This window comes from Ruditapes philippinarum, unplaced genomic scaffold (assembly GCF_026571515.1).
Source record: "Ruditapes philippinarum isolate M1 unplaced genomic scaffold, ASM2657151v2 ctg1082_1_1_1_1, whole genome shotgun sequence".
NCBI lineage: Eukaryota > Metazoa > Mollusca > Bivalvia > Venerida > Veneridae > Ruditapes > Ruditapes philippinarum.
In genome coordinates, this window is record NW_026851798.1 from 14,769 (window position 1) to 31,178 (window position 16,410).

General features: G+C 33.8%; 1 protein-coding gene across 1 annotated transcript; it reads right to left on the reverse strand.

Annotated features, from left to right (window-relative positions):
* Nucleotides 1-1,870: 1,870 nt before the first annotated feature.
* Nucleotides 1,871-14,645, reverse strand: LOC132739915 (uncharacterized). Its single transcript, XM_060727748.1, has 10 exons — nucleotides 14,452-14,645; nucleotides 13,542-13,686; nucleotides 11,761-11,903; nucleotides 11,212-11,328; nucleotides 10,074-10,187; nucleotides 7,799-7,951; nucleotides 7,339-7,479; nucleotides 6,046-6,116; nucleotides 4,648-4,806; nucleotides 1,871-2,909 (listed from the first exon to the last, which is right to left on the reverse strand). The coding sequence occupies exons 2-10, from the start codon at nucleotides 13,682-13,684 to the stop codon at nucleotides 2,694-2,696; spliced, it is 1,257 nt and encodes a 418-aa protein (XP_060583731.1). The 5' UTR covers nucleotides 13,685-13,686; nucleotides 14,452-14,645; the 3' UTR covers nucleotides 1,871-2,693.
* Nucleotides 14,646-16,410: the final 1,765 nt, after the last annotated feature.

Sequence of the window (16,410 nt, forward strand, 5' to 3'; positions counted from 1 at the left end):
TATAATAATGTTTCATTTGAAATAAGATTGTTGAATTGTTTTATCATAATTTTATATGAAATTATTTGTTAAATAAAAGGCCTAGTTGAGCAGGCCAAACAAAATTAACTGTTGTTCATTGTTAAATGGTCATAAGAGTGGAGTCAATCGTTTCACCTGGTTTACATTCCGGAAAAAGTTTTGGAGGTTTGGGCCCTTCACCTGCTGGAAACTGAAAGTGGTTAGCCATCATTATAGAGACAGGCCCTATGTTCACTAAGGTTTAAGGATCAAAATCAGGATCAAATTGAAGAATCTCAAATATTTTCCATTGTTTATCCACATTGAATTAATATAAACTTGATAGAATTGGACTTTAGATAGCCGGTTTATAATTTTTTAGAATAAATTTATTGTTATTTAACGAGATATAGGCATTTTACAGTTGATACAAAAATTGTTCCTGATCCTTAAATTGATTCTTAATTTTTTTGATCCGATATTTGTATTTTTTATACTTGTTTATTTTTTTACTTGTTTTTGTGCAAATCAGCATATTTTTTTACTTCGTTTATATACCATTTTATTCTAGGACAATACGATCAATTTATAAAACAATGGAACGAAAACCCTTGATCGTGAGCAAGTATAATAAAAAATATTTTATGCGAGCCATTGGCGAGCATATAATTTTATTTTATTCACCGAGTTCAATAAATTTAGTATTAAACTTACATGAATTTAATATTCTATTTATCACATACCAAAAATAAAGACCGTTTGAAGTTTTCATTGACGCTCCTTTGGCATAATGCTAATATATTTAGCGAGTCTTAACGAAAATGACGTCAATACCATTTTTACGGAGTCGTAAAATAGGCACTGGTATGTGATAGTGAGTTTTATTAGTTTTAATTAATTATTTTAGAGCATGGTGGTTGTTGATCACTTGAAGGGAGCTCTGAGTGTGAGAATATAAAAAAAGCAAAATGTAAACAAAGTTGTATTTTGACAATCACTAAATGTACTAAATGGCAAAAGGCATCAAAAGTGAAGGAATTTTCAGGTAATTGAGCCAATTAGTAACTTTCACACCAAAAATGTATTTTATGAGAAAGACAATAAAAGCATTTGCGAGACATAATGGGCCTTTAATAAATGCACATACCAGGTTGCATCACAGGGAAATCTGTCATTATTTTCTTAAATCTTTATATACATGTATTATATATATAGTGGGAAAGTCCCCTGTGGGTTGCATTGCAATTTAATTCAATGATTAACATTATGAAAGGTACTTCTGAAAACTATAGCATATGTACATGTACATTTTTTACCTTTAATCAGAGGACTTTCGAGTTAATTGTTATTGTCAGAGTAAGGAAAAGAAACAATGTTTTAAAAAGCTAAAAAGAGCGACATAACTCTGGGACGTTTAGTTTTCCAGTTTTAGCGTCTCTCTTAGTCGTTTACCTACTTTCCGTACCGTAGACACGGACTATGTTTGATCAGAAGCTACGTTAAAAGGTACTCCACTGAGTTTCTTTGAGATGGCGAGACCACTGGAATTTTTTCTTCTTAGATTGATATTTCATTTGATGAAGACATGGAGAAATTGCTTGTGTGCAAAATTTCAGATTATTCGCTCACTCCGTTTTTCCAGATACGTTATTTTAATCGTGAAAAATGACTCAAATCGGACCAAGAATACCATAAGATATATTGTACTTTTTAAAATTCCATTCTGAGTATTTTATTGGTCCATTTAGGTTCAAAAATTGATTTATTTAAGACATTCAAATTTTATGTATTTATGAGGAATTCCTTTAAAACATGTGTGCGTGTCCTCCACCCTTTTATAGGAACTGAGAGTGTAGATCCGGACATATCACCATTCATGTGTTATTATATGCCAAAAGGTGATCTATAACAATTCACTTTAATAATACTAAATAATTATGTACATATAAAAAGGTGTTGCTGCTACAATAAATTATCTCACTTTTCGAACTGGCTTGATAACTGATAAGTCGACATGCAAACGCATTCATTTCAGTTTTTCACAGACGAATTTTGTATGATAGTTTAGCCAAATAATGGTGGTTCCCTTTTTCAAAATGCCAGCCTGTTGACAATGAGTCAATGTTTAAAATTGTACATCAGTGGGCATTTTTAAATTAAAAATGGTTGTAAGACATATTTTCAATCATACGTGTACCGATACAGAATTTATTGTCCTTTGGATGTCAAATATATATACAAATGTACATTCGTTTTACATTATCTAAGATTACACTATCTGTTACTGTTTACATCTGAATTCAGATACTCCATAATAAATCACAAAAAAAGTGAATGGCACCGTCCGGGCATCGAACCCAGGTCGCCCTATTCACTGTCCAACACTCTACGTAATGAGCTAACCGGACAGTTTGTCAGATAAGTTTAGAAGATAAGTGTTCGAATAAAGGCGAGTGCGTAATAGCATAGAAATGTTTAGATATAGGCATGTATTTGGTAGTACATCCTTCCTAGTGCAGTCAGGTATGAAGTTGGCATTCTTCTAAAACATATGTTAAACCTAAAATATCGAAATTCATAAAAAAGTCTAAGATATTTAATCAGTTGGTGATTTTTTAAAGAATATTTGACACTGCTATCACGAATTTACTTATACAATTTTCCCGCTATATTTTAACCGTATTGTTTCCAACTTAACATTGTGACTTAAGTTTTGATTTAGTTAGTGACGTCACTGCTTCCCCAAGTTTGATAAAATCCTCCATGGTGTTGTAGACCTGTGCTGCTACCCTGGTAACCAGCTGACCTTCTGTTACTGCGACCTGAATCTGAATATCAAATTCATCCAGTATCAACTTCTGAAGCTCGCCGCTAATCTTACTTTTAAGCACGCCAGTTACATCTACCTCCTTCAGGAAAAAGAAACTAATATAAGTTGAAGTTGGAACCTTAATTATTACTCGTTTTCTAACTCATTCGACTTTTACATCATTTCGTCTACCTAAATCGTAGCACAATGGGCACACTTTCAAGAAATATTTCAAATATTGATAAAGACAACAGAAACGCTCCCTAAATCGTAGCACCATGGGCACATTTTGCAAGAAATGTTTCTAATATTGATAAAAACAATAGAAACGTATCGAAATTACATTCTAAAGAAATGTTTCTTTGAACAAAAATGTTTATCTAGTTCTACATGATTTTATATGACTTTTTTTTTATAATGAATTAATAATATTTTGTTCTAGAGCATGTTATTATTAAAATCAACATATAATTATTTCTTTGTTTGTTATCGCACATGATACTAAATACTATAAACATAAATATTTATAGTATTGTATACTTTCTCATCAAAGACCAATTCACTTTCAATGTCCCTTTCGTTTGCAATTAAAATGTAAAAATACATTGATTAAAGTATAGTTTGCAACTACGCTACATGTTAGGTGCATAATTATAATAGTATTGCTTTACGTACCTTTGTATCATAGTTTGGAGACCTTTCTGTTGAAAATGTGCCAGGGTTAAATCGTATACATATACATGCACAGTGCGTTAACTGGAGTGCGGGTATTACATGTAGTTACCCACACTCCAGAGCATGCCCATTGATTGGCTCATTTTTGCTGGGGTTTACATATTGTGACGGCAGTGAAAGTGAAATCGACAGAAATGTCATATTTAGATGCTCGTTCATTGGTTCATTTTTGCCGGGGTTTCATATTGTAACAACAGGGAACGTGTTTTTATGTTTGACTATGATACAAAAGAGAAAGAACACCAAAACACTCGGTAATCTGATTAATATACTCGGGGGGCTACGCCCCCTCGTACAAATCAGATAACCTCGTGTTTCGGTGCTCTTTCTATTACTTGTTTACATATTTTTGTTAACTCACAGATGTTCAGTGTGAAATAACTGAAATACTTTCTCACTATGAGTTAGTGGGTTCGAATCCTGACAGGGACTTTGAGTTCTTTTATGTGAGGATGCTATCCGGCTAGCTTACGGAACGTCGATATGGTGGCCAGTTGCGGCCATTTCACAAACCCGCGAGATTTTCTACCGAAATCGTAAAAATGTTGCGGGGAACGTATAAACCTCGATACTTTTGGAAACAGCAACAAACATTATGACACCAGTGGCCGGTAGCGTCCATAGTTTGACTCCACATTATACTCCTCGTGTGTCTAAAAAAAGTGGAGGAACAGAAAGAAATCCGCGATATTTTTTGCAAGTGTTATTCTACAAAAAGTGAAAGGAAACATTGTAGGCCGCGATTTTCCGTTCCTCAACAACTGTCTCATATTTAATACTGCGGCGAGTAATAGCAATTTTCAGCTGCGACTTGTTAAAAAAGACATTCCCCGGAATAAAACGTCGAGGCTTAATGTTCAAACTCTTGATGCGCCGTTTATCATTGCGACATTTAACGTTTAATTTTTTATCGGCAAAATATTTTGAGACATTTAAATAGCGGCGGTTGCGACATTAAACGACAATAGCGCGATATTTAGCGGCAAATGCGACATAAAAACGTAGTTGCGACATAACGAACGGCGCCACATACATGTATATTATAAGACCAATTTTAGAAACAGTAATATTGCTTTATGACAAGGTTCAGTAAAGCTGCTTACCAAACGGTCAGAGAATCCGGGTATATATGGCAGATAAATTATTCGTAGGCAGGGTGCTTCCATGTTCTTTGGAATCGACAGACGTTTGGTCCCCCACTTTTCTACAAGGTACTCGACTCCTTTACTAACCAGCATGGAATTATATTGCACTACTTTGTCCTGAAAATATCTTGTTTTTATACAATAGTAAAAGCAGTACTTTGAGAACATGTATTTATTGTTTTAATTTATATTAAAAGGTAGAATCAAAGAGCAAAGGGAATAATTGAGCCGTGTCACGACAAAACCAACATAATGGGTTTGCGACCAGCATGGATCCAGACCAGCCTGCACATCGCTATGAGTTTCTTTACTTGTTTTAGGGTCTGTAAGGCTGGTCTGGGTCCATGCTGGTCGCAAACCAATTATGTTGGTTTTGTCGTGACGCGGCTAATTTGTTTTCTGCTCGTGAAATGCGTTGCGATTAAAGATTCCACACTACTCCAACTGAAACTATTAACGACTTTTAGTCGCGGACTCGTTTTTATTTGTTTGGGTCGTCAGACCAAACAAATAATGGTAGCGAAATTTCAGACCCTGATGCTGTTAATTGCAAATGCCGAAAGTAGTCCGCTTTTTTTGAAGCGGTTACTTCCCTTTATATGTACACTAACGCCGAAAAATTCAGGGGAGATCACTGCGTAAAGATGGTCAAATGACAGGCGCATTAATTTTCAAGCAAAATAGTTCCCGAATGGTCGAAGATTTCTAATATTGTTTTATTCTTTATAGATATACATGCTTATAGTAAGCTCCATGATTATTTAGATCTGTGTTAAAGTCGATAGAATAAGAGTTCCAACCCTAATTTAGAATAATATGGTTCTCTTCATATAACCTCACCGTGGCCGAGGGGTTTGCCCGCTCTCTTAGGAAGCGAAAGGTCTGGAGTTCAAATCCCAGTTAAGGCATTTTTTTTCAAATTGTTTAAGTCAAATAAACATTGAATTGAATATCAGTGTTGCAATTAGTCTTATAGCCAATTTACTACAATTAAAACGCTGGAAAGCATTGGTGGCACTATACAAAAACTAATCGGTTTATAATCTCGCAACCTTCACCTTTCTGACATTCTGAGACGCAACAAATTCAGCGCCTTCTGTGCTTTGATTTTGGTGCTTTACACCATGCACGTTAGTTAACCAGTCCTTACTCCTATGGTATCATGTACATGTAGTAAGTTATCTACCCTGAATTACCCTCTAAAAGAATCTCTTTTTTACTTAAATAAATGTTAACTTATAAATGTATCTTATTTTCTAACCGAGTGTACTGGCCACGCCTCATTCTCCCATATAGTTGGTTATTTATTCTCCAGTTTATCTTTTATTTTATATAGATATCAATATTAAAGCTTACCATTCCACCGATCCGATTCATGTATTCGATTCCATCAGCAGAACATATGAAGGGCGTGTCGTCATTAGTGCCTGTGGATATCAACACGAACTAGTAATTGCTATTTTGATTTTTTTTTCCAATTACTATGGTGGCTGATTTGGAACGCTTTTGTGCGACGTGTTGGCGCTAGCGACAACATGACAAAGCGCCAATAGGCACGTTGTCGGACTTTCATCTTGTCGTCCTGTCGCTAACGGTGTACGCCAAACGGCACGTTGTCGTGCGGCGTGTTGTCGCGATGTCACATTGTCGCCCGATTCAAATCGAAGGATAAGTTATATACCAAGCGACGAGGTGATATCGCAACAACGCGTCGCACGACAACGCGCCAGTTGGCGTGTTTCGCTAGAGACAGGACGATATGAAGACAGCGCGACTATCGAAAACACAACGCGCAATGTACCAAATCATGCACCATAGATTATGTATGTAAATGCTGCTGTATTCTAGTCAATATATTTGAGGCACCTCATATACATGTATTTCATTCGTTTCCAGTTCGAAAAGATATTAATGCATTTAATCTAAAACAACTGCATGTTTCTGTTTCAAACGTCGATTTTCATGGATTTTCTGTGTATTTCTGTATTCTAGGCTTAATTTTTAAACACTGAGAGAACGGTCCCCGTTTGATAATCGTGACGTTTATACGGCTGACATTTTTACAATACGGAAATAGCATTTCGCGCATGCGCAATCTGCGTTTGGCAAAAAAAAGCAACAACAAAATAATACATTTTATCAGTATTCAACAACTTTGAATAATCTAAATGATTAACAAATGGATGGGAATGGTTTATTTTGATAATTAAACGATGCATGCAATGGTGAATTAAACATCTCTGCATTTACCCTTTCAGGGTAGATCTATTTCTTGTAAGGATCGGGCTATATATACATATGACCATATAACTTGTCAAAATTCTTCTTTCTAATATAATATTCTGCTATCCAAAAACTACAAGAACTTGAATTTATCAATTATTAACGCCTATAGGATAAATAAAATTGCAAACTCGATACCGTTACATAAAGATATTTGTAAAGGTTTTGTTCTTGCAATTAATCTTCTTTTTAGGTGCCAGCCAGATATAAATTAAATCTAAAGTTTCTTTCTGTAGGCCTATGTTCTACAACTTACTGTACAGGCAGAAATTTGCTTCATGCTTTTAAACGATAAACATTTTTAGGTAGGCATGAATAAAATATAATTACATGTTTTTGTACAGACATTTTTGAAACAGAGCAAACCTTCAAATGAAAAAGCATCCTGAAGAGCCTCGTTTTCAAATTTTGATGTAATGAGGGGTCTGAACCAGGCATGGTGGCGTTTTGGGTTCATCCATATGAAGGCACACGCTCGCGGACTAAACGCCCATTTGTGCATCGTACCTAAAATGAATGGAAATACTTGATATAACCATAATAGCTTTAAACATCTGAAAATTCCACATTAACATAGAATCTATGACGGTCTTTAAACTTTTTAAACTCAATATAAAAATATTTTAACGCAGGGCCACAGGGAAAACATTCGTTTATTAGCTGCACATACTAAAATCGTTATAAAATATGTTTTCGTTCAGTCTAGTACTCTGTGAAAGGCATTAATAAATACTTAACTATATTCTTTCATTTTACCAACTCATAGTGAGAAAGTCTGGTAGTTTTTTTCACACTGAACATCTGGGAGTAAAAAAAATATGTTCACCGCAATAGAAATCGGCATCAATGTCTTGTATATCAACTTGCAGTTGACCAGGGACATGAGCGGCGTCCACGACAACAACAACTTCGTGTTTGTGACACACCTCTATGATACGTTTGATTGGCAGAACAACAGAGGTGGGGCTAGTTATGTGATCTGTATAAAAGGTAAGATAACACGTATGTATGTTTAGACACACAAAAAATGATAAATAAAGTTATAAACATCCCAAATACCCTCGTTTTCATTTTTGAAAGTCAAAAATATCCATATCAAGTCCTTATTGTAACTGAAGTAACAAAGTTCTGTCAAAATGGTGGTATGAAATACAAGAGGGCCATGATGGCCCTGAGTCGCTCACCAGAAACAACTGCTTTTCAGTGTTGGAATGTCAATATATTCTAATATTAAATTTGAGCATAGAATATGTTTAAACAATAATTTGAAGAAATGCCATGACCTGGGGCATTTAAGCTTTAGCTTAAACGGGGCTAATCAAATTAAAATGAGAAAACTTGATAAAAGACTACCTAAAAATGCTACAGTTTGGTGATCATCTCTCAATTATTTCAGTAGGAAATGATGTTCGAAGGTTTAGTTCTGTAGAAATAGACATTTAAAGGTATTTCTATTTTTAGCTTAAGCAGCCCCTAAAAGGAGCCAATCAAATTCATATGAGCAAACTTGATAAAAGACTACCCAAGATTATGTTACAGACAAAGTTTGGTGATCAGCCATCAATTAGTTCTGTAGAAGAAGATATCTAAAGGTGTTTCTATTTTTAGCTATAGAGACCCCTAAAAGGGGCTAATCAAATTAATATGAGCAAACTTGATAAAAGACTACCCAAGAATGCTAAAGACAAAGTTTGGTGATCATCCATCAATTAGTTCTGTAGAAATAGACATTAAAAGGTATTTCTATTTTTAGCTTTTGCGGCCCCTAAAAGGGGCCAATCAAAATAATATTAGCAAACTTGATAAAAGACTATCCAAGAATGCTACAGACAAGGTTTGGTGATCATCCATCAATTAGTTCTCTAGAAATAGACATTTAACGGTATTTATGTTTTTAGCTTAAGTGGCCCCTAATAGGGGCCAATCAAATTAATATGAGGAAACTTGATAAAACACTTCCCGAGAATGCTACAGACAAAGTTTGGTGATCATCCATCAATTAGTTCTGTAGAAGAAGATGTTTAAAGGTTTTTCTATTTTTAGCCCTAGAGACCCCTAAAAGGGGCCAATCAAATTAATATGAGCAAACTTGATGAACGACTACCCAAGAATGCTACAGACAAAGTTTGGTGATCATACATCAATTAGTACCGTAGAAGAAGATGTTTAAAGGGTTTTTTATATTTTTTTAGTTCTGCTGACCCCTAAAAGGAGCCAATTGGAATGACAGTAACAAATTCAAGTGTGACTGTAAAAAGGATGCTACAGACCAAATTTGAAGTAAATCAGCCTAGTAGTTTCAGAGAAGAAGACGATTGTTGACGCATGACGACGGACGATGGACGCCGGAGCATCCCCCTTTGATCCTGAGCCTTCGGCTCTGGTGAGCTAAAAAATGGCAAGACACATTGTTGAGAACAATACTGAATTCTATTGGACTCATATTGGACTGATATACCACTTAGCAACACGTCCAATATAGGTTTGTCAGCTATGTACTCGTCCAATAGAACTCAGTATTGTACTTAACAATGTATAATAACTGATAGCAATTATCTAAAGCAAGATAATGTACAGGCATATTAAAGGCACATTATGCCCAAGAAATGAATAAATGTTACTGCATTAGATAGGGCAAACATTAATATTATAACGTTTAAATAATAGTTTTAGAGTATGTTAAATGCTTTTTATCAACATAATGAAACTCTGAATGTGAAATTATTTACCTTAAAGGTAGCAAAATGTAAACAAAGTAGTAGTTTGACATCCATACAAAATACTAGATCATCATAACTGTACTAAGTTCCAAAAAGCAAAAGAAGCTAATAATGGTTCATGTAAATGACCAAATAGTAGCTTTTAGAAACTACAATAGGACATCAACAAAATAAAAGCTTTTGAAAAATAAAAAAGGGACATAATGGGCCTTTAAAACGGGTTGGCCAACACTTTCGCGGTATACTATACAGGCAATATGTGTTAATAATTTGTACAGTATCTGTTGATTTTTTGAAATGATATGCAATTTGTTTTAATTGTATGTAAATGTTTTTAATTTTGTTTATAAAAAATGTTTATGCAAAATTTTTAGTGCATACCTAGTGCGGCAAGTTTAACATCCGGGTGTATAGCTAGGAATTCCTCATACTTCTGTACCACAGAATTTTCATCGGTATCAGGGAAATCTATGTCAACTTGGTATAGTTTTGTTCCTTAAAATATTACAAAATGTATGTAATGATAAAATATGTTTTTAACTTTTTAAATTATATGTTCTAAAATAAATGTACTAAAATTACAAAATGTACTAAAATAGATATAAAGTCGACATATAAATGGAAATGCCATTATTACATTAATTTTTCAAATTCAAAAAGCTTAAGGTCTTTGAATCACTCTTTTTTGTTATAATAATCTTGCATTACCAAAGGAGTTTGATATCCTGGTGCCAATGAGGTTTTTTCTCCTTTTTTTTTGGGGGGGGGGGGGGGGCATGAAAAAAAATGGATTTTTTTATATATTTTTTCGATTACCACATGATGTAGAACTTAAGATCATCCTCTCATTCCGTTTTCAAAGAATAAAATCATCTTTATTGTACAAAATGATTAAAAAATGAAAAGCCTTGCAACGCTTTTCTTTCTGAAAAGTGCTAAGCTAGAATCCTACTAAATTTTTTTAAAAATTAATTTAACTCTGAATTTAAAGGGACACCACTGAGGTTTAAAAACCTAAAAACATAACATTAGAATTTCTTACATAAATAAACTGAAGCTCTTTGAACAGAAATATATCCAAAGATAGTTAAGAAATATACTTTAAAATAAATATAAAAACCGTAGTTTTATGCTTTTCTTAGCCTAATTTGAGTGAAAGCGTTTAAACGCTTTTCATTTTGGGTCATTTTTTTACAATTTGAATAATTATTATAGAAAAACGAAGTGCGCGAATGATCTGAAAGTTTGCACAAAGATTCGTGGTCTACACCTACATCTAATGGTACATTTATCTGAGAAAAAATATTTTCAGTCCCATCATGTCAAAAAACCTCAGTGGAGTCCCTTTAATTCTTTATATACCTTTTGCAGATTTTTTTCATTCTAAGTGCCCAAGTTGACAAGTAAGAATTTCATATTGGATGGTTTTAGGAATTTTGTCCTCAGCGGAGTTTCTTAAATAATAATAAAAATTATGTAAAGACATAAGCAGTTACGTCATGACGTCATTTTCTCTTACCTTCTATTCTATTGACAGTGGAACGCGCCGTCAATTTAACAGCTCCGTACGTCAACGAATTCATCAAGAAAGCGTCTTCAGGTTTTAGAGGAAACGTTTTCATCACAGTATTAATTGCTATAATGCATATCAGTAAAATTGATAAATAAAGTCAGACCTTTCATAATTTGAACATTATCTATTATTCACTTCTCAGTACTAGTTCCTGTGTTTTAAAACCGGAATCGTAGGTTCGAATCTTATCTGGCCTCGTGAACATTTCACATATATTTTTCAGAATCGAGTACATGTACAAGAAAAGAAACAACTGAGGAGATCGTTATAGTAAACATTCTGCAGAATATTTCATAACCCCTTAATATTTTACTTTTCAAATTTTAATGAAAATGACGACGAGTATTATTAAAAGAAAATAGTAAATTGCATCATGCAAGGTAAATGGAAAATCGCGTCTTCTCGGCCTTTTCCGTCAAATTTCAGATGAAAATTATTATGTACAATAGCCGAGGGATGCAAAAAGAGCGGAGGTTGCACACCACCAAAACCTACCTTTAGTAACATTTTGGATAAAGAACGTGTCGTCTGCTTGGATACCCATGAACTCGGCTACCTTTGCTTTAGACTTGCGCACATATTCGAACGATTTATACCGGAACCAGCTATCAGGATGACTCTCGAGTTCTTCTAGATATCTTGATAAATATAATGCGAATATCTTAATAAATATAATGCCAAATAAATGTTATAGTTATTTATCAGTCGCTATCACGTGACTATCCATTATATTCCATATTTGACGCTGTGAAATTTTTAAGTACGACATATTTGTAAAGTTATATTTGTGTAATAACTGAAAACTGTAATTTCTTTTAAAGTAAGTTCTAAGCTTTGATGATTACAATATGTGAATCTAGGAATCTAAATTATGAAATACAATACTCTTTCAACCTCTGATGTATCCCTAAACAGAGTAGTTGAATCTCTTACTCATGATCTTTTAAATGCCAACAAATGGTGTGATTTGAATCGCATGTCTATCAATGTTAACAAAACTAAGGTTATGTATATTTCCTCAAAACACAAGCAAAATTATATCCATGAAAGTAATCCTTGTATTTTATATAAAACAGAGCAAATTTTTTGTAGCTCTGAAGAAAAATTATTGGGTATTACAATTAATAACACCTTGTCTTGGCAAAGCCATATTGATAATGTTCTTAAAAAGTGTAACTCATTGTTACATTTATTATCACGTATTAAATTATTCATATCTATACCTGTACGTAAAATGTTTAACAATGTTTATATTTTACCACATCTTGACTATTGTTGCATAATTTACGGTAACTGTACGTCTTTTCTAGAAGATAAACTCATTAAGTTCCAACGAGAGCTGCAAGACTAATTCTAGACAAAGATTATGACACTCCTTCTGCTGAACTTTTTTCTGAACTCCGCTGGATGGCCTTTTCACAGAGGGTTGTTTTTCAAAAAGCTATTATGATGTTAAAGATAATGAATAATCAGGCGCCTACCTATTTATTGAATAATTTCATTTTATCGTCAGATGTTCATACTCACATATTGCGTTCATCATCAGATTTTCAACTTTAAACCCCTAGACCAAATACTGAACAATTTTGTAAGTCTTTTGTTTATTCTGGATCTTGTATTTGGAATGGCTTTCCTGATTATATTAAGTCTGCTACATCTGTTAACCATTTTAAAACCTTATACTTGAGGTATTATCACACATCCATGTATACAAATTGATAATCTCCTGTATGTTTTTACATTTATGTATTTTAATAGTTTGAATATGTTAAATTTACATTGTTCCTTGTTGAGGGCCTCATGGAAGATTGATATGTTTGTTCAAATGAGTTCTCTCGTTAAATAAAGTCTTTATTATTATTATTATTATTATTATTATTATTATTATTATTATTATTATTATTATTATTATACGGAAATTTCCTTCAATGTTCTGACGACAAAAGGGGAAACATCCAGTAGTCAATGCATTTGACAAAAAATTTAAGTAGCTTTCAACATTGCTTTCAATTTGGATTATTTTTATAACATGTATTTTTATCATTATTATCATTATGATCATTATTATTATTATTATTGTTGTTGTTGTTATTATTATTACCTGTATCATTATTTTTATTATCATCATCATCATCATCATCATCATTATTATTATTATCATCATCATCATCATCATCATCATCATCATCATCATTATTATCATTATCATCATCATCATCATCATCATCATTCATCATTCATCATTATTATTATTACCATATTTTAGTGTAACGTACCTGACTTGTTTTTCATGTACACATCTTGGAATACCTCCGTATGAACCATGGTTTAGGTACACGCAGTTTTCACGTAGCATAAATTCCTTTCTAATATCCGTGCCACACTCGGGAGGTATATCAGTGCTGGCCATCTTTGCCATCCCTGAAATGTACAAAATTAAACAAGTATTTAAAAAAATGTTATTTAACATAATGCAAATAAATTAGATTTGTATTTCCGTTAAAAGATCGTATTTTATTACTCGTGTAAATACGTTGTTTATCTAACAAGAACATGAAATAACAAATGGTGCCAGTCGAAAGTTACGCTAGTGTTTAATTTGTCTGCCTAGCAACACAGGGGCATGGGTTCGAATCATACTAGAGTCACGATCATTCATATTCCTCATAGGTTAATGATCAACTCCATAATCTCTCATGTACAGACTTCATTATCCCTCATGTACAGACGCAATCAAACCGAGTCTGCAGTTTTCATGTAATTTTGTTGTGAGTGATATGATTTCGAAGAATCACATTTTGTCCAGCGGATTGCATCAAGGTCACAGGGACTCGACACAGTGTTCGAATAGTATATATTATATATATTATATATACATGTACAGTATATTTATTTTACACTATCCCAACCCGTGTAGAGTCCCTCTGGTGGCGATTTGAAAGTGTCTCTCAAGACATGAATTTAGACGCATCTTCAACTTGTAGTAAGTGGCGAAAATAGTATCCGTCAACTTACTTAAACCACGGTGTAATTGAAGTCGTGCAAACCTACAGTATATGACTAAAATAGTTCATAGATTGAGCAGAACACAAATACCGTGTATGTAAAATAGCTGATACACTTCGACAAATATAGCATATGCATTAAAATTTATAAAATAAGTACATTTGAAAAATGCAAACATACCGTAGATGTTATCCTTTACCCGGGTCAAAGTCAGTCACGTTTGTAAGACAGATAAATCAGCCTTATCTAGCAGAGAATGTATTTTTCAACCCAGTGACTCCGCCATTTTATCAACTTAAAAACGAGGTATTAAAAAGAGGACAAGTTGTCGCAATTCGATAAAAAAAGCAATATCAAATGGTTAGATGTCCACGTTTTCCAAATAAGTGCACTTTTTTCAAACAAATTTTATAAATATAAGGGAGATTCTGCATTCTGCATTTCCAAAGTCTGCTACGTCTTGTACACATTTCACAACAGTATTTGGTCATTTTTCCATATCAGCGAATTCCATGGCTTCATTGTTGAAAGATCACAGCAAAGGTGTTCGGCGCGTTGATTGGTCACTACCCCCGGGCCACCCCCCCCCCCCTCTCACCCACTCTACAACCCTCCTACCTCTCAAAACCATGTAAAATGCAGTATTTTTCATTTTAAACATGTTTTAATATTTGGTATATGCTTTTAATTTAATTACCTTCATCTCCCACAAAAACTAAAAAATGATATATTTATATAAAATATATATATTGCCACAGACAATAAACACAGACAATATTGCAATCAGTTGTATACAATAAATTGATTGTTTTTTATTCCCAGCTTCTTTTAGTGGTTGCTGACGTAACAATTGATACAGACCAAGAAAGAGTTGTAAAGAGTGCCATAGACAAGTTTGGACAACTGGATGTTCTAGTAAGTGACGTACAATGTATAATGAAAAAATGTAACATTTGATGGTAAAATTTATTTGGGAGGGAGGGTAGACATTTTTTTCCATTTTTTTGTTAAATGTTAAAATTCTCCTTAAGCCGGTGCTGGGGGGGGGGGTTGTACGGTAGCTTGATTTTTCCAGTACCGTTCATGAACAGGCTTACATAAACGGAATCTGCAGCATTTCAATTTTGCCGTTTCGGACGTTTTTTAAGGGATTCTTTTTTGTCTTCTATTTTCTTGTTTTCTTGTATCAATTATCAATTCACCTGTTTTTTTCTGGATCAAAAGTCATGCTAATGTTCTCTTGAAAATCATCGATAATGTATTTAAATGATACATAATTAGCCGCACTATGACAAAACAAACATAGTGCGTCTGCAACCAGCATGGATCCAGACCAGCCTGCCCATCCGAGAAGTTTGATCAAGATCCATGCTGTTGTCTTACAAACCCTGTTACAAGTTGAGAAACTGATAGCGAACAGCATGGATCCTGATCAGACTGCGCGGACGCGCAGGCTGGTCTGGATCAATGCTGGTCGCAAAAGCACTATATGTTGGCATTGTCATGGCGCGGCTCACATTATAATTTTATTTTATTTACCAGAGTAACAATGCAGCAATAACAGCATATCATACAACATTGGATACGACTATGGAAGAGTTCGACAATGTTATGAGAACAAATCTCAGAGCTCCATTTTATCTTTCAAAACTTTGCTTACCATACCTCATTAAAACTAAAGGTAGGTATACAAATTACTTTCGCAAACAGAGCAACAAAGAACACCGTTAGAGTTTTAGGATGACACTCTGTCTCACATAGCAAGTATGGTAACTTCAATGGATGTTTAAGAAATGGTATTATGAAGAGCATTAAAAGTGCCTTTAACGCTGCACAAGAAAACGTTATTCAACTTTAAAGTCATCATTGCGGTGTAACTTTCAACAGTTTTTAAGTAATGACATTTGAATCGAGAAATATACATATAGAAAAAAGAACGCAATTAAAAATGCACACATGTAGTTAACTGTCTATGATTTAGAGATACGTTGTTTTAACGGTGCATATCCATATCGGTACCCTTTTTGCGAAATCTACTATTAAAACGGTACCGTCTTTGCATATGTATACATGCACAGGTCATTTTCTGCTGAAAACAAGGATACATGCATGTAGGCGACATATACATCAATCCAGTAA

Excerpts from the sequence above, each read along its gene's own strand:
- LOC132739915 (XM_060727748.1), bottom strand. The coding sequence starts at position 13,684 with ATGGCAAAGATGGCCAGCACTGATATACCTCCCGAGTGTGGCACGGAT. Across the intron at positions 11,904-13,541 it reads GTACATGAAAAACAAGTCAG|ATATCTAGAAGAACTCGAGA; the intron begins GTACGTTACACT and ends ATATTTATCAAG. Across the intron at positions 4,807-6,045 it reads TGAATCGGATCGGTGGAATG|GACAAAGTAGTGCAATATAA; the intron begins GTAAGCTTTAAT and ends AGATATTTTCAG.